The following is a 19,934-nucleotide window of genomic DNA, read 5'->3' as shown; positions in this document are numbered from 1 at the left end:
TTAAGGGAAAAGGACACCCAGAAAACCTTGGGAATGGAGCAAGCAGTTTCAAAAGTTTGGGGTTGTTAAGATTATTCACTTGCTTTTAAAATAAGTCTCTTATGCTCACCAACGCTGCATTTAAAAAAAACAAATAAATAAATAAAATATATAGTTAAACAGTAATATAGTGAAATATGATCAAATAATTGTTTTCCATTTCGATATATTTTAACATTTTTTTCTAAGATGACAGAGCTGAATTTTCAACACTTATTACTCAGTCTTGAGACGTGATCTGACAGAAATCTTTTTAATATGATTTAAAAAAAAAAAACAATTTCCCTCTAGCATCAATGTTGTAAACATTTAATATTTTTGTATAAACCATGATACGTGACCCTGGACCACAAAACCAGTCATATGTAGCATGGGTATATTTGTAGCAAATATTGTGCAAATATTGTACTATCCTAACCATACATCAGTGAAAAGCCTATTTACTTTTTTTTTTTTTTAAAGATTTATTACTTTTTTTAAAAAATTACCTTTTTTTGGGGTCACATATTTCTTTTCAGTATTCTTGGATGAATAGAAAGTTCAAAAGAAGAGCATTTATTTCAATAAGTTAAAATGAATGAATGAATGGATACATCTGAGTGTATTGACTCAATATTATTGAATCAGACTCCCTAAAGTTTTTTATGAGACAGAGTGGAGCTTAATTAGTGGATTTTTTAAAATTATATATAAGCAATATCACACGAGTAGCCATGTGATATGGCTGTATATGGACACGGGTGTGATTCGGCCATAGGTAATCAGTGGGCCAATATACAGCCATACTGCATGGCTAAGAGTGTAATATTGCATTTATACAACAGTTCGATGGCACAAGAGTGTAAATACATAAGAAACAACAACAAAACGTCTTTAAAAACCTCTTTTGTGCAACTAATTCATTCCACCATGAATTCAAATCTTTGTTTGACAGTTTAAGAGTTGAGCTCAAGCCTCCGTTACTAATTCGAAAACATCACTTTAGGACTAGTAACAAAGGAACATTAAGCTGCTTCATTGACAATATACAGCATTAAATTTACATAAAATATAACATGATGAGATTTTGCCTTCAGCCAAAACCATTTACTTTGGAACAAATAATAGAATAATGAGACCAAAGCCTGCCTGTTAGATTTACCCAAAACTAATTATATCTCATGTTTAACCACTATAGAGACAAAGCCAGTGGCAAATTACAGAAGATCTGGCCGAGGTTAAGCTGCTCTCGGCAGGTTTGTGAGGGATGAACAGCCGCTGATGCCCTGGAGCTCACATCTCTAAAAATATTTGAGAAATTTTCAAGTAGATGTTTTCTTTTTTAACAAACTACATTTTTGAAGTCTAAACAAGTACATTCTTGTCTGAAAACAAGATTGTCTATAAAACAATATTGCTTATAAAATTGTAGTGGATTTGGGCATCCGCCATGACATTAGCTGTGAGATACACCAGTGAATTGGTTGGAGTTCCGATATTGCTTGAATAACAAACTTCTCTCAGCCAATCTGATTTGAGGACCAGAAAGAACTGTTATATAAACAAGCAAAATCACACGAGAAGCCGTGTGATATGGCTATATGTCGGCATGGGTGTAATTTGGCTGTAGGTAATCACAGCGTGCCAATATACAGCCATACTGCCTGGCTAAGAGTGTGATATTGCATTTATACAACAGATGGAACAAGTTTGTAAATACATAAGAAACAACAACGGTGTCTTTAAAAGCTCTCTTTTGTCCAAACTACTTCCTTCCACTATAGATTCAAATGTCAGTTTGACAGTTTAAGTGCTGAGCCCAAGCCTCTGTTACTAATTCCAAAATGTCAGTTTAGTACTAGTAACGAAGGAACGTTCAAATTACATAAAATATAACATGATGAGATTCTGCCCTCAGCCAAAACTATTTGCTCTGGAACAAATAATACATTAATGAGACCAAAGACTGCCCATTAGATTTACCCAAAACAAATTATATCTCATGTTTAACCACTATAAACACATCAGAGCCAGTGGCAAATTACAGAAGATCTGGCCGAGGTGAGGCTACTCTTGGCGGGTTAATGAGAGCTGAAGAGCCGCTAATGCTATGGAGCTCACATCTCCGAAAACATAGAAATAAATTTTCAAATAGACACTCTCTTTATTAAAAGACTGCATATTTGAAGCCTAAACAAGTACATTCTCACCTAAAAAAACACTCTTAAATCTACATTCTATGACACAAGAACTGTATAACAGCCATGACATTCGCTGTGAGAGGTGAAACAGGTATTCAGGTATCACTGGAATATCACACTCCTTTCAGCCAATCAGATTTGAGGACCAGAAAGAATTGTTGTATATATATATATATATATATATATATATATACATATATACATAGTTTGTCATGGAAAAGTTATCCAGCTCTACAAACTGAGCTACTGTAGGTATTTAAATCAGCAGTTTGAATCACAATTATTTATTAAAGGAGGGTAAAATCTACAACATAAATCAATTATTTTTTTAAATGGAGCGATGCTAAAATGTTAGACGTGATAGACATAATGATCAATAAACAAGAACCATCAAACCATCATTTTCTTCAATTATTGACCTAAATTGCTTGATAGTAAAGACTCAAGAGCATTTTATTTTATGAGAGGATGGTGGAGATAAGATGAGGTAGAGATACATAGTGAGAGAGAAGAGATAAAAGACTGAAAAGAATGTAAGATCACAGTTAAAATAAGACAGGAAGTAAACCCTGTGAAGTCTTGTATATTATTACTGTACTTAGATGTTACATTAACAGCAGGAAGTCCTGCTCTGCACCATTTTCCCCTCTGCTGTGCAGTAATAGTACAGTGTTTTATACAATCTACTGCATTATGCTATGGTAGTTTAAATAAAAAATAAAAAACAATAAAAAAAATCTGTCATCATTTACCTCACCCTCATGTTGTTACAAACCTGCTTTGTGAACCTGGCTTTGTGTGAAATAAACACACACAAAAACAAATGTTTAGATTGACTGCTCTTTTTAATAAAGTAAAGGGTAAAAATAGATCTGCCATGGTCACTATTCATAGCTTTGAATTTGGATTTATTTATTTTTTTCATCCAATAAAGTCAGTCTCACAGGTTTGGAACAATAATTAAAGACAGAAAACTCATTTTTTGTGTGATTTCCTTTAAGCCATGTGCTGTGCAGAGCAGTGTTGTCACTCTCGGACCCGTGCTATGTGACAGTATCTTTAATTGTGTTGTGCTGTACTCTGAAGGCTGACTCTCTGACACAGCAGATTTTCTTTTATCATAGCCTTTCATGTTCTCTCACTACAGTCATCACCACCAGCAGGCCTGTCCATTATCCACAGACACAAGACCACTGCCAGAACATTACATGCTGCTGAAAATAACTGCTTCAGCCAAGTTGCTATGCCATCAGCTTTATAGCTCAAACACTACATGGCACTTGCAACACCAAGGTCATGGGTTCAATTGCTAGGAAATGCATGAACTGATAAACTATATGCCTTACATATAAAGTTAGCAGCTTTGGATAAAATCATCTGCCAAATTCATAACTATAATAGTTATAAGCTGGTTTTAAGATGGACCTCTCTTGAACATGCAAACCAGACCAAGCTGAGTAACATAATTTTTCGCATCGTGTCCAATATTAAAATCAGTGCAACGCTTTGCAAAAGGCGTAGGCATTGTCAATAAGGCTTCGAGATATGAAATTAAAATTCTTCCGTCCAGCTTTTGTTTAATTTACATGTATATATATATATATATATATTTTTTTTTTTCTTTAGCTGGAGCATCCTATTTCTACCAGTGATGCTTAACTCAGCTTCCCACATCTACTACCTTTGCAGATCATCAGCGCAACTGGGTTACAGGTTGCCAGGTTGAGGTCACAAACGGGTTGAAATTTGTACAATGTATCGATTTTGTGAGTAGGATGTGTTTCATACAAGATATGGCAACTGGACAACCTTGGAATAAAATATTGATGTGATTATTCAAATAGCAAGGTTTGGGCCATGCAAATTATGGGAGTTTTCCAGGAGAAATAACAAAATAGGAGGAGGGAGGAAGATGGTTGTGAAATACAGGAGATTCCTGGGAAAAACAGGAGTGTTGACAGGTATGATGTCAACATCATCTAGTTTCCCAACTTATTATTTTTATCATAGCTTATACACTAACACACTCTGTGAAAACTGGTAATACCTTATGAAGCGTCTCTTAAAAAGTTAAAACTATAACATTTCTAACACTCATTTCCATATCATATTAAAGTTTGTCTATTAAAACAACAACTTTTGTGCAGTGCATGGTTGCCAGGTCAGGTCGATTAAAAGAAGTCCACTTCCAAAGCAAAGGTTCACATATAATGTACTCACCCTCTTGTCATCCAAGATGTTCACGTCTTTCTTTCTTCAGTCGTAAAGAAATTATGTTTTTTGAGGACACCATTTCAGCATTTTTGTCCATATAATGGACTGATATGGTGCCCTGATTTTGAACTTCCAAAATGCAGTTTAAATCCAGCTTCAAACGATCCCAAATGCGGTTGTAAACAATCCCAGCCAAGAATTTATTTTCATAAATATAATACAATTTATATACCTATTAATGCCAAACACTCATCTTGTTATACTCTGCCTGGACTGTTTTTTTCCGGTTAATGACAGTTAGGATATGTCGGAAAACTCCCATCTCATGTTCTTTCTCAACTTCAAAATCGTCCTATATCACTGTTTTACCTTTTTTGTTAAGGGTGTTTGATCTTTGCATGTTCACTTTGTAAAGACTGGGTCGATACTTCTGTAGCGATCTAGGATGATTTTGAAATGATTTTTGAAGTTGAGGGAGAAAATACAATTGGAGTTTTTCGACATACCCTAACTGTCTTGAGCTAGAGTACACAGAGTTCAGGAAGAGCAAGGCAAGACAAGCATTTGAGATTAACAAGTATTTAAATTTTTTATTTTTTAATGAAAACAACAAATCGTTTCACTAGATAAGACCCTTCTTTCTCGGCTGGGTTCGTTTACAACCGCATTTGGGATTGTTTGAAGCCGCATTTAAACTGCATTTTGGAAGTTCAAAATCAGGGCACCATATCAGTCTATTATATGGAGAAAAATGCTGAAATGTTTTCCTCAAAAAAACTATTTCTTTACGACTGAAGAAAGAAAGACATGAACATCTTGGATGACAAGGGGGTAAGTACATTATATGTGAATCATTTTGGAAGTGGACTTCTTCTTTAAGTAAAATACTAGGCAGAAAACCAGAGGCGGAGAGCAGTGAAGTATTTTTAAGTTACTAAAGTAAATTTAAAAAGTATCTGCAGTTTATCAGTGTTGTTGTTTTTTTTTTTTTTTGGAAAACTTTACTTCAGCGCATTCCAAAGCATAACGTCACACTTTTTACTTTTTTTTGTTTTACCTGTAATTATTAAGAACATTAAAAATGTAGGACATAGATAAATCATTAAATTACTTTTACATGAGTAGAAGAAAGTAACAGATTTCTAATGTAATTATTAAATGATATTTAATATGAAATGTAGTGCAGCAAAAAGTACAATGCTTTTGAATGTTGTAAAGTAAAGTTTTCTAAAGAAAAACACTCTGAAAAAGAACAGACACTTGAAAAGTACTTTTACAGCAGAGTGAAAATACTTGACTACTGTCCGCCTCTGCAGAAACCATATCCAAGGTTTGAATTCAGGGATTTAATCTCATGATATCTGGCAACCTCAAGTGTGAAACCTTGTAGAGGCTTGTTACCATTGAAAGATAACAGAAATGTAAATTTAAAAAAAAAAAAAAAAAAAAAAAAGAACATTTAGGATACATTACCAGCAAACAATTATAGTTAATTAATCAAGAGAAGCCAAAATCGTGATCCTGATTTAAATGCAAGTTATCATGTAGCCCTAGTTTAAGCTGTATTTTTCAGTAGGGCAACACTTTTGACTCTTGAAAAAACCTCTCTTTATGAAAACTGTGGTGAAACCTTAAGAAGCTTCTCTTAAAAAGATAAAACAGTGAAAGTCCTAATACTAATTTCAATTTGCAGTGCATGGTTGCCAGGTTAGATAGATTAAGTCAAATACAGGGCAGAAAACATTCACTTAAAAAAGTTTGAAATGGAGGGTTTAAAGTCTTAACATTTGGCAACCCCAAGTGTGAAACCTTGTGGAGGCTTGTTACCATTAAAAGATAACAGAAATGTCAAATGAAAAAAAACTTTCAGGATAAATAACCAGCAGACAATTATGGATAATTAATCAAAAGAAGCAGAAATCGTCATCCTGATTAAAATACAATTAATCATGCAGCCCTAGTTTAAGCTGTATTTTTCAGTTTGGGCAACACGTTTGACTTTTAAGAAAAACCCTTCTATTTTCTCTTTCACCTCTACTCAAGTTTGCCGGCATAAGTTTCTTTGGGATATGTGGATATGAGTTAAGGGCAGATCCAGACTGCATACAGGTACTTGAGAGTCATGCAGTGTAAGACAGATGTTATCTGTAACCAAGGCAACCCTGCAGGCTCATCCCTTAGCTCTGTAGTATTGATCAGAGAAAGCCTTCTGCTGCCGCTCATCATTCACTCATAAACATCTAGTCTTGCTTTTAATAACATATAACATAAATAAAATGATCATCACACATTCAAAGCACTCAACACTTTAAATGAACCCATAAGATGCAAGCTAATTACACTTAATCGTTCGCTCGAATATTTACTCCTATACTTAGCGTTCATCCTGTAGAGAGATTTCACTGCGGTGTTATCAATCTATTAAAGTCTTTATGAGCCGATCTTGTGATGTTTGATGGGATGTTTTTGATGTTTAGTGCAGTACTCACTGGACTGTAGTGGTTATGTGGAGTTTGCGCAGACCGGGAGTGGGAAACTGCCGAGAGTTGATGTAGGAAACTTTTGTCATGGCTGTGTTGATGCTCTCCAAGTCATCTGCCTCCATGACCAGAACTGACTGAGCCGGGTTGAAGTGGAACTGAGAGGGATCAAGAGAGTGTGAGAAAGAGCCAATTTTCATAATCGAAAGAGAAAAAAAACATAAACGCAAAGCAGCGAATGAGTGAGTCAACACATTTACATATAGATGAATAAATGATGGCTGGGAATGACTGATGTCAAAGGATTCTCAAATATATTCAGATGATATTAAAGAGATGGACAAAGAACGGAATGCCTATAATCTTTCCAATGAAAGTCTTTGCATATATGTATGCGTTTGTGTGAGTGTGTGTGTGCACGTACCTTTATGCCTTTTCCCAGACTTTCAAGCGAGCTGATGTCCAGACCTTCCTTGCAAGCCTGTAGGCAGGAGATCACCTTTTGAGTTGCAATCTTCCCAGGTCGGATAGTTAACCCTGAGAGGCTTCCCCGGAAATACTGTGTGAACCTTGGAGTGGTCACCTCTCCTCCTGTACACAAACACATTACAAATCATGCAAGCATACTTTAAGTCCCTGGCAACAAAATATACTGTACAAAAGCAAAAAATATCTCATAGCTTCATAACATTAAGGTTGAATCACTGATGTCACATGGACTATTTTAACCATGCCTTTACTACCTTTCCGGGCCTTGAAAGTGGTAGTTACTTTGCTGTATATGCAGGGTCAGAAAGCTCACTGATTTTATCAAAAATCTTAATTTGTGTTCTGAAGATGAACAAAGGTCTTACACGTTTGGAACAACATGAGGGTGAGTAATAAATGACAGAATTTTCATTTTGGGTGAACTGTCCCTTTACATATTGTATTTTTCTGCTTATATATGAATTGCAAATAATACTAATATACAAATATGCAAATAATTTATCTCAAAACACTTAAATGTAGACTTCATTCAATATTTTCATCCTTGGGTGTATTTTTCAACCTCTGCTGTCATTAAAAGTCATCAGCTCCGCCCCTTTCTCACAACCATTCAAATCTGCCTCCATCCAATCAACAACTGATGGATAGAACTAAGTCCCCATCCACATTTTTTCTCTTTCAATAACGTTTCACACAAATGTACATCACAATACAGAAGAAAAAATTGGATGTCAAACCAACTAGCTACGAAGTGAGTCACAACATTACAAACTTGATTTGAAGCAAAAAAATAAAATTAAAAATGTACAAAACTGCATACTTAAATTAGGGAAAGAACTACAGTCCCAATATAACTATATTTTAAGTTTATTACAAAATATACATATTAATTTTTTTACAGAGTAGAGAGACTCGATTGTGTCATTCACGTTTCTATCATGAGAGTGGGCGGAGCTCTTTAGATGCACTTTGCTCACTGCGACCCTGATTGGTGGAATTTGCTGTATAGCGTCATGGGTAATGTAGTTTTTCCACTACAAATTTCACTATTCTATCATCTATCTATCTATCTATCTATCTATCTATCTATCTATCTATCTATCTATCTATCTATCTATCTATCTATCTATCTATCCATTCATCTATCCGTCTATCTATCCATCTATCTATCTATCTATCTATCTATCTATCTATCTATCTATCCATCCATCTATCCATCTATCTATCCATCCATCTATCCATCTAAATATCCATCTATCCATCTATCTATCCATCTATCCATCTTTAATAAATAGTTGTCACGCTGACATTCTTAATATGTGCCTTGATAAAAAAAAAGAGAGGTAATTATAGTAAGAGCAATACCTGTCACCAATAACACAAGCTGTTTTCTCTCCCATACATCCCTGGCTGATGAGCTGGCAGATTTGGGGAGTCTAATAGCTCCAGATGCAGCAAATACTGTCACTCCTAAAGCCTCACAATGAGGGTCTGTGCTTCCACTGCTTAATTGCTTCTGTTTTTAAATTATTTAGTTGACAGATGTTATCAATTAAATGTTATTCCACAGATGAAACAGCAGAGGAACATTTGCATTCTCGTTCGTGCTCCCCCTAAAGGACAAAAGCGCTAATGAGTCTGCAGTCCTTGCATGGCACATAAGAGCCGTCACCGTCACGTCTGTATCGATCAATAGCTGCATGACAGACAATAACAAGCAGAACACACCCTGACCCCATAGTCATGACCCTACGTTTAGATTAGCACATCTGATTCCTCATTATAACCAAAAATAGTCATATGTTACTGAGAAGCAACTGCTCAGTAATGGCCTTATTTATCTCCCTTATTATAGAGCAGCCTTTTAAAACATTTGTTTCTTTGTTTTTATTCTTCAAGGAACAGTTCACCCAAAAATGATCATGAATAATTTACTGAATTTAATTATTTTTAAGGACTTATTTCTTTAGTTCCAAATAATGACAGAATTTACACTTTTGAAAGAAAAAATTTTAAAATCTTATTTAACACTTAATTTTAAAAAACAGTGTACCATTTAACATGTGGGGAAGTGATACCTTTATTAAACAAGGATGAAGCGGATAAATGTATATTTATAGAAAATATTTGTATTTCAAATAAATGCTGTTCTTTCTAACCTTCATGAAAGAGTCCTGAAAAAGACTCTTTTTCACATTTCTCACACTTCATTAAGCCGAACAACCATTCTGAGCTAATAATACGAAGAAGAAACATTATCTGAGCACCAAATTAACATATTAGAATGATTTTTGAAGGATCATGTGACACAGAAAACTAGAATAATGGCTGCTGAAAAATCATCTTACCCATCACAGGAATAAATTATATTTTAAAAGACATTAAAACAGAAAACAGTTATTTTAGATTGTGATAATATTTAAATTATTAATGTTTTGGACCGTATTCTTGATGAATCCAGAACTTTTAAACAGTGTAGATGTTCACTCCTACTGCAGAAAATAAGATGGCTAGAATATTTTTTACCATCAAACGCATATAAATTACACAGTGGATCAGTTAATGTGACAAAGCTTTAGAAAAAAAAGCAGATAATCCTATTTGATGTCTCCTCAAGACAAAAGCCACCAAACCCCCTTTCTTCCTCGAAGACAAGGATCTCAATTTGGCCTGAACAAATACCATCCTCGCTTTTCATTATGAGGTGGTTTGTCGCTACATTGTTGATTGCGCGGACTGAAAATGGACAGGGTGCGAGAAGCAATCTTGGCCGCTAATGGCTTGAAAAGTTATCAGTTGCGGTTTAGTGGAGCTTAGACCAGCTTCATTGGGATGTAATAGCAAGTGAACTTGTCCTCAATTCAGGGTCTGTTAATCCTTACTATGGGCCTCTTTTAAAAAGAAAAAAAATCACAATTCAAGCCAGCGAAAAAGAGAATAATCCGCAATCAGCACGGATGAAAAGAAATGTAAAATGGAGCTGAAGAATCGGAACTTAGGACCTTGTCGCCTAAAACAATGATTTAGCCGTGACTCCATTCTCTCAGAGGCTTGTTTAATTATTTAGCTCATGAAAGCGATGTTAAGGACAGTCTCTCCATTCAAATGCGATCATTAGCTCCATTTCAAAAGGCTGAAATTGACAGGCCGTGTTTCTTTTTTGATGTTTTCACGCCTGAGTCTCTTTGATTAAATGAGGAATCAGGGTAGCCTGGGGCCAAACACATTGCCTCTCTCTTGGTATTCGAAACACCGCTGCCGTGCTCACACTGTCATATCAATAATGTAGATATCTCTTAGTCACACCATCTCTGAAGTCTGAGACTATCTGATCACATCTCAAAATCGGGGGATGCTGATTCATCATCTCCTGGGCCGTCCAAATCACAGTTATGCCACCATTTTATTTTATCGATCCTTTTTTTTCAAAGGATTATCAAAACAACAGTTCCTTAATGGTCTCACCTTGCCAGCAGGCACCTACGGTTAGCTGTACATCGATCTCAGAGGGGTGGATGGGCCAGTCGTCTGTCACAAGGTAGGGTTCGTATGTCACTCCGTCTACGAAGAGCGTCACTGAAGGAAACTCCACGTTGATGACGTAGTAATGCCACTCTTTATCACAGATCTGGAGACGAGAAATAGAACATGTGTACATCCAGTTAACATGGAACAACAACATGGTTTCAAAATCACTACTTGACAGATCAGTCGACCTACGATTTTGAGTTAAACCTGATCCAGATTTGCTTCTTAGAAACTGTTTTTGCACACATACCAAACTGAAAAGAATACCAATCTTTAAATGTGTTTTATTAAGTTAATTTTTTTAAAATGACATAAAGCAAAGCAAAGAAAAAAAAAAAAAACTAAACAAAGCAAAGGAACACAAAGTAAAGCAAAGCTATATAAAACAAAAAACTAAACAAAAAGCAAAACAAATTCTACCCTAAATGAACCAAACTCTAATAAGCTTGAAAAATTAAGCAAAACTAAAACAATTAAACAACAAAAAACAAAACAGAAATTTTATGTGTGCCTAACAAACTGAAAAGAATACCGGTCTTTAAATGTGTTTTTTTTTTAAACTGACATAAAGCAAAGCAAAGCAAAACAAAACAAATTATACGCCAAATAAACCAACCTCTATTAAGATTGATAAAATAAACAATAAAATACCTTTTACAAACACAAAACAAAGTAAAGTAAAATACAAAGCAAAGCAAAGCAAAACAAAAAGCTAAACAAAGCAAAGCAAAACAATACAAAAAACGAAACAAAACAAAACGTGAAACAAAAAGTAAAGCTAAACAAAAAGCCAAGCCAAGCCAAGCCAAGCCAAACAAAACAAAAACAAATCAAAACAAAAACAATACAAAAAACCTAAATCAACCAACCCCTAATCAGCTTGATAAAATAAACAACATTTAATAATACCTTAAACGATCCAACCTCTAATCAACTACAAACAAAAAAAAAAAAAAAAAAAAAAAAAATAAAAAAAATAAAATAAAATAAAATAAAATAAAATAAAATAAAATAAAATAAAATAAAATAAAATAAAATAAAATAAAATAAAATAAAGGGTCAGTCTTAACTACAAACTAAAAATAGGACACACTGTACACACTACACAATGCATATAAGGAAAAATTCTAGTAAGTTCATCAGGATTGCTTTCTTATCTTAATCTCTGTGCTTCTATAGGTTAAAATGATCAACATTATGTTTTCAGTTCACGTTCACATGCCCTTAATGAAATAGAAATTTAACTTAATTTGCCATCATTAACTATACTATTCATCATTTGTCATCTGTCCTATTACATTAATTAGGTATAATTATGATCAGACACTAATTATAAGGACAAAGATTTACGAGCATGAGAAACATCAGATCACTTTAACACATCAAAGCAAACCAATCAGAGCCGTTTAAAATTCTACTACACTTTATTATTTATTTTTTCTGCCATTTACATGGTCATAGTTAACAACTGTATGCACTGTTAAAGAAAAGACTAAAAGCAAACCTATTAGAAAAAAATATGTAAATGTTGAAGATTGATTGCCTTATGCTACTCTGACAGTCATCGCTTCTGAGATTTCAGCATAATGGTGAAACAAGCTTAAAGATCCCAACCACATTTAATTGCCTCAGTTTTTCAAACTTTAACAGCCGCAGTGCTAATAAATTGTACTATTTTGACCTTTTACCACTTCATTTGTGGGAATAGCAGAAAGAACACAGGAACTGCTGGGGAGAAGAAGGGGAAGGACAAATTAACAATGGTTTTATTGTAGTAAATGTGTAGTAACCATGTTTTGTTTTCTTTTAATTACCATTAATTACCATTTGTATAACCACAGCTTTACTCCAAACACTTGAAGGAGAAGTTCACTTCCAAAATTTTACAGATAATTTATTCACTCCATTGTCATCCAAGATGTCCAGAATGTTCTTCATATAGTGGACTTCTATGGTGCCTGCGAGTCTGAACCTCCAAAATGCAGTTTAAATGCAGCTTCAAAGGGCGCTAAATGATCCCAGCTAAGGAATAAGTGTCTTATCTAGCGAAACGTTTTATATACTTTTTAACCTCAAATGCTCGTATTTTCTAGCTCTGTGATGCGAACGCGAACTCTGTGTAATCCAGGTTAAATACAGTTAGGGTATGCCAAAAAACTCCCATCTCATTTTCTCCTCCAACTTCGACCCAGTGTTTACAAACACGTGCAAGGAGGGTCAAACACCCTTTACAAAAAATGTAAAACAGCGATGTAGGACGATTTTGAAGTTGGAGGAGAAAATGAAACGGGAGTTTTTCGACATACCCTAACTGTATTGACCCGGATTACACAGAGTTCGCATGTGCATCGCAGAGCTAGACAAGATGAGCATTTGAAGTTAAAAAGTATATAAATTCTGTATTTTTTTAAGAAAACAACATATTGTTTCGCTAGATAAGACCCTTCATCCTTGGCTAGAATCATTTTGAACCCTTTTGAAGTTATTTAAACGCCATTTTGGACGTTCAAACTCAGGGACACCACTGAAGTCCACTATATGGAGAAAAATCCTGAAATGTTTTCGTCATAATTTCTTTACAACTGAAAAAAGAAAGACACGAACATTGTGGATGACAAATGGGTGAGTACATTATCTGTCAATTTTTGTTCTGGAAGTGAGCTTCTCTTTTAATATGGTTAAACTATGGTTAGTGTAGCAAAACCACTGTTAATTTGTGGTTACCATGGTTTAACTAAAGTAGCCATATTTTTATTGTTTTTTTTTTTTTTAAAAGAATTTTTTAAAAATGTTCTCTTTCATTACTATATATGTTATTACATTACATGCTATTATTGTTAAGTAAACTCTTAAAAATCTAAATTATCCAAATAAAAAATAAAAATCTAAATGATTAAAAAAACTAAATTAAAAAACAAAGTAAATTATATATTATAAATAACTTGACTAAAATGACTAAAACTGACATAAAAAAATAAACTAAGCTAAAAATAATACAATAAAATGACTAAACCTTAAACTACTGAAAAAATTAATTTGATTTGAGACATTTTGTGCCATGTGTGAATGCACTGTGTGAACCCGAATGCAAATAAATGACACTTTCCACTGCAATGTGTCTTACTTTTTGCATCAGTACCACTTTAAGATTGTCAAGATGAAGTTAAAAACAACTAAAAATAACTAATTATCTTCTTTTTAAAAAATGACAAAAGTATACAACAAAATATCAATATGATTCTACTTAAAATATGAATAAATATCATAATAGTATATAAATAATACTAAAATACTAGTGCCAGAAAGCCAGCTGCAAGTGTCTTTTTTTTTTGAGATTGTTAAAATGAAGTTAAAAACAATTAATCTTTTTATTTCTTGAGACCCTTTGTTCCACTGTGCTGAAAGCACTGTATAATTAGAAATACGAATAAATGACACTCAAAACAATCAATTAAATCTTAATTTCATTAACATTACCTCCTGCCACCTGGTAGCAGTTACAGGTAACTGAATGGTGATTATCAGAGCACTGGTGATTTCATAATGATAATTTGCTAGCATACTGCAGTAAACAAGCTAATTCATACTCCACGTGCCGTCATGGACAGCAGCATATGGACCTGAAGCTGCCTGGGTGGATGATGCTGAGCTGCTGCAGAGATGAGTTAATGGAGAGAAGAGCCCAAGTCTCCAGAGACAAGCTCTCTCTCTCCGTCTAACCGCTGCCTCTGGGGACAGATCTCAGTCCACACCTCTCCTCTCGTTCTCTTATCTCTCCTTTTCTAGAATAGATATTCTCTTTATCTCCATCTCACTGGACTCTTCAAAAACCTCTCTATTTTTCCTTTCTTTCAGCAGCAATCTTACTCTATCAGCCTAACCTTTTTCTGTCCTTTCAATGTCACAAACATGCACACACAGACACACACATACACAAACTCACACACTCAACACAAAGTGCCGTTCAGTCTCTTGCCCATTTTTCTCGTTTGGGCACTTGTGTTCAAATACAGGACCATGAGAGGCATTCTGGTATACTATGAAATAAAAGAGTCAATTAAATGAAATTGCATGGCGATCACTGATTGTCATTGTTAGCTTAAAAAAAGGTTGGGATTTGAGCCCCTTGCATAACAGAACAGAATAGAATAGAATAGAATAGAATTTTACAATGACCGTTTTAACTAAGGATTTAGGTTGTAATGGAATACCTGCTGTTTTCTCAAAAGAAAGCAGAAACTGTAATTATGTGTTGCCTACCCATGAAAGAAAAAAAAAGGACTCTTCAAAAACTTTCCAGAAATGAAAATGCAAAAATAAGCTCATGCAATTTAGAAAGCCTAAGCAATGTCCAGTGTCAGCGAGGCATGAAAACAGCAGCATTAGCGCTGGTTAATTAAACAGCTCATGCAATGGCTCTCTAAGAACTGGGCTTCTGTTCAGAGTATGAAAACGAATAGCCTGCAGTGTGTAAACATGTGGACAACACTTCAAGCTTGTTAATTGCAATGTAATTGTGTGCAAAAAGCCATGAGCAAAATATGTAGATTGCAAATATGCTAAACTGTTCATCAAATTTTGGAGATGGGCACTTTCACATGTACCAAGCGGTTAATACATCACTAAATTTGCTTTCTGCATCTAAATACACGTCCAAACTAAACTAAGGATGTGCAAAACTACATATTAGATGTGGGTTTCTAGGGGCCATTAATAAAAAATGCATTCACACAAATAAATAAAACAAAAACCTAGATGAAGCATAACAGAACACAGGGGTCTTGAGACATTTTTACGAGTCAAATAATTGGCGAGATGTTCAACGAAAACAAAACCACAACAGTTAAAAGTATTCATCTAAAAATAGCAATGTGGTTAGTAATAGCATTTTAAATTGGATGAATAAAATAATAATTTAAAAAACAAAATCCCAAAAGGGTTGTTTTTTTATGTTTGTGAAAATAAATATAAATTTTATAATTAGTTCATGGTACTAATAATGAATGGAACCATTAATTTGTTTACAGAGTCATAATATGTCCTTTTTCACATGTTAAAATGTATGGAAAAAATATTTATTTATTAGACTTTACACATAATTTAAGTCTTAAATTATATATTTTATATTTAAATAGTTAAATTATTATTTAAATATCTAGAACTAAATTAAATATCTAAAACACTTTAGATTTTTTTTTTTAATTTGTGAAAATAAATACAAATTTAATCATTAGTTCATGGTACTAATTATAAATGGAACCATGAATTTGTTACGGAAGTCACAATATGTCCTTTTTCGTATGTTAAAATCTATGAAAAAATGATTTACTATTGATCAGATTTTACATATAATTTAAGCCTTAAATTACAGATTTTATATATAAATAATTAAACTAATTATTATTACAATATATCTAAAATTAAATCTAAATTAAAAGCATGTTCTTTTTCATGTTAAAATGTATGGGAAAAATTATTTTCTAATAAATGGAACCATGTATTTGTTCACGGAAGTCACAATATGTCCCTTTTTCATATGTTAAAATGTATGGAATAATTATTTACTAATGAAAGGAACCATTAATTTGTTCACAGAAGTAACTATGTCTTTTTTCATATGTTAAAATATACTAAAATATTTACTATTTATCAGATTTTAAAAAAATTTAAGTATTCTATTACATATTTTATATCTAAATAATTAAACAAATTATTGAAATATCTAAAATTAAATTAAATATCTAAAAAACTTTCCCAAAAGGCTTGTCCTTTTTCATATGTTAAAATATATTAATATATTTACTATTTATCACATTTTTCATATAAGTCTTAAATTATATATTGCATATCTAAATAATTAAACAAATTATTATTTCAATATCTTAAATTAAATTAAATATCTGAACAACTTTCCCAAAAGTTTTTTTTTTTTTGTGAAAATAAATATAAATATAATATAAATATAAATTTCATAATTAGTTCACGATAGTAATTATGAATAGAACCATGAATTTGTTCATGTATGGAAAACATTATTTACTATTTGTCAGATTATACATATAATTTAAGTCTTAAATTATATATTTTATATATAAATAATTCATTAATATACATACATTATCCATTTGGAAACATCCAGCAAAAACAAACTGTAAAAAATGAATGACTGAATAAATAAATAAATAATAAACAGAAAAAACTGGCAGCAGTCTATTTTTATAGTAAAAAGTTCTTGCATTCATTCATTTTTTATGTGAACGGTAGGGTCTTTGATGTAAGTACTACTCTAAAAAACAAAAAAAAACAAAAAACAATCTAAAATTAATTAATGTTACTTATCAGCTGTTGGCCAGCTAGTCGCTATTCTACTCAGCTATTCTAAACAGACTGAACATGTTTTGGACTGCCATTCATAAGAGCGCTGATGGCCTGTCAACCTCTGCAGACTCTGTCCGTTCCCGTCCTCATTACACGTCCGTCGAGGACCGAACACAACACGGCGCTGTGTGAACATGTGCATGCATTGCTGCTAATGAAACACACACATGAAGCATTAATCTTGGCCTGACAGGAGATGATTTTGGCTGTTTCAGCACACAAAGGCACACGCCGCCAAGGATTAAAACACGCTTACATTTGGCCTCCTCCTCCACCTCCATCCCTCGCTCGCTCACTCATCTCGTTTTTTTTTTTTTGCTCTAAACATTTTTAATCTGTTGCCCTGTCAACAAACTGCATCCACGACCTTCAAAGCAAACAAATAAATGAGAGTGTGACAATAAGCAAGAACTGCAACACAAATCACACCTAGAACTATACGTCTCTTTCTACATGCACAAGAATCATTGTGTCATGTTGGCTGCGGGAGAGAAACGCCTCGCAGGCTGCGGCACACAGGCCTGTTCCTCATTCAACATTAATGCATTGTGTTTGCAGGCTTGTGCTGCTGCTCAGATAAGGCTTGCAATACACTGAGATGCTGCTGCTGCTCTCTAACTAGGGTTTGTGGTGTGTGTGTGTGTGTTTATGTGTATATATATATATATATATATCAACTGTATGTATGAGTGTACGTTTATATAAGCTGAATTTATTTTTAAATCAAACATACAGTAAAAAAAAAAAATAAATAAATAAATAACAGTAATAATAATACAGTAAACAGTAAAATTGTGAAATATTATTACAATTTAAAATAATGCTTTTCTATTTTATATATAAAATATAATTTATTCCTGGGGTGGCAAAGTTGAATTTTCATCAACCATTACTCCACTCTTCAGTGTCACATGATCATTCAGAAATCATTTTAATATGCTAATATTTACCTAATATTTACTTAAGTTCAAAAGAACATCATTTGTTCAAAATAAAAAAAAATCTTTTGTAACATGATAAATCTTTACAATCACATTTTTCCCAATTTAACTGGTCCTTGCTAAAAAAAAAATAATAATTTATTCAAATAAATAAAGAAAGAAAAATGAAAGAAAACTTTGAATGGGAAAGGATTTTGTTACAAAACGACTTCTATTTTGAATAAATGCTGTTCTTCTTTTGATCTATTATTCATCAAAGAATCCTGAAAAAGAGCTTCAAAAAAAAAAAAAAGAATATTTTATTAAAAAATAATACATGCAATATAATTATAATTCAAGTGCAAGTATTTATTTTACATGGAGCGGGTTGAGAATTCATCTCATTTTAAACATTTTTTTACAATTAATGAGCACAAAAAAGCATTTTTAAGCAACACTATGAATGTGTTTAATGCTTTTTTTAATGCTTTTTATTTAATCATAATCAGAAAATGGCACTTTGACATAAATATATTGTCTCTGATGTCACCACCATTAGCAGAAACACAGCTTATTCATTTTCACAAATCAGTTCTTTGATTTAAAGACCTGTTAGTATCATCATGCTCATGGAACATGATGCATTTTTCATATATTAAAATGCATGGGGAGGGAATGTATAAATTTACTATTTATCAGATTTTAAATTGTCTTAAGTCTTAAATTACACACTTTCCACCTACATAATTACATCATTTCCATCTATTAAAATTAAAAATGGGGATTTTGGATGTTAGTCCATGATTTTTGGCCTTGAGGCTAATCAATAATGCAAGCATATTCCTAAATGTTGAAAAAAGCAGTTTTCTGTGAAAACAGATCAAACATATTAATGAATCTCCCAGCATGGGAGTATTTCCCAGTATTTTTCCAATAAAATTCTCTCTAGAAATGGGAACATTTCCTCCCCCAATACCACATAGCAAAGCAAATTACGGCCCTTTGATATATCTCACCCTGATTTCCTATTTCTATAGGTCAACATGTCAACAGAGGAAAGAAAACAGCCACTCATTTCAAGGAAAATAAATATCAGGACGTGTTGTATATTGTCAAAAGGATTACATTTTATTACTATCCCTAACTAACAATCTCGCAGCATATAATAATGCCGCCTCTCCACTTCGAAAATGCAGCCAAAGGAAGAGAGGCGGCTGAGAAATTTGGAAAGAATAAATGGCTACCGCAGAAAACTTTTGGGAGGTGGCATTTAATCAAGGAGTCCAGGGACTCTAACTGAGCTGATTTGGGAGGTGCAATTCAAGGTTTCATTATTTCCTTGATTGAACAGCAGATTAGGCTAATTTTAGGAGCTGCTTTATCTGTTCCATCATCTGCTCCCTCAAATGGCCTTGTGGGAGGAATGATTTGTTCTATATACGGAATGGCAAAAAATGCAAGTGAAAAAGTGCTTTTCCCCTTCCCTCTTTTTTGGAGGTGTAGATACACATCTCATAATCAATTACTAGAAAGAAACGTTTGCAAATCGGTAGACAGAGATAAAGCTCGTAGTGTGCAAGGTTGGGAAGGATCTTCAGATAGCAGTACTGCTGTTCCCATCGCCCTCATGCAAGTCAGCAAAGGGCATTCTGGGTAAATGATTAGGGAAGTTTGTTGTTGTGCCGACTAGCACATGCTTGGCACTG

At 33.4% G+C, this 19,934-nt stretch overlaps 1 protein-coding gene across 1 annotated transcript in view; it reads right to left on the bottom strand.

Moving 5' to 3' along the window:
* The window catches only part of clstn2a (calsyntenin 2a), a 254,565-nt gene that overhangs the window by 12,279 nt on the left and 222,352 nt on the right, over positions 1-19,934 (bottom strand). The window contains exons 9-11 of the mRNA XM_051092502.1: positions 10,868-11,030; positions 7,338-7,504; positions 6,923-7,071 (exon numbers count right to left, since the gene is read on the bottom strand). Of these exons, the coding sequence (XP_050948459.1) occupies positions 6,923-7,071; positions 7,338-7,504; positions 10,868-11,030 (479 nt within the window). The remainder of the gene's footprint in view (positions 1-6,922; positions 7,072-7,337; positions 7,505-10,867; positions 11,031-19,934) is intronic.

The sequence above is a fragment of the Labeo rohita genome, chromosome 2 (genome assembly GCF_022985175.1).
Source record: "Labeo rohita strain BAU-BD-2019 chromosome 2, IGBB_LRoh.1.0, whole genome shotgun sequence".
In the NCBI taxonomy this organism is placed as follows: Eukaryota; Metazoa; Chordata; class Actinopteri; order Cypriniformes; family Cyprinidae; genus Labeo; species Labeo rohita.
The sequence above is the reverse complement of the archived record's forward strand: the minus strand, read 5'-3'. Positions and strand labels throughout refer to the sequence as shown.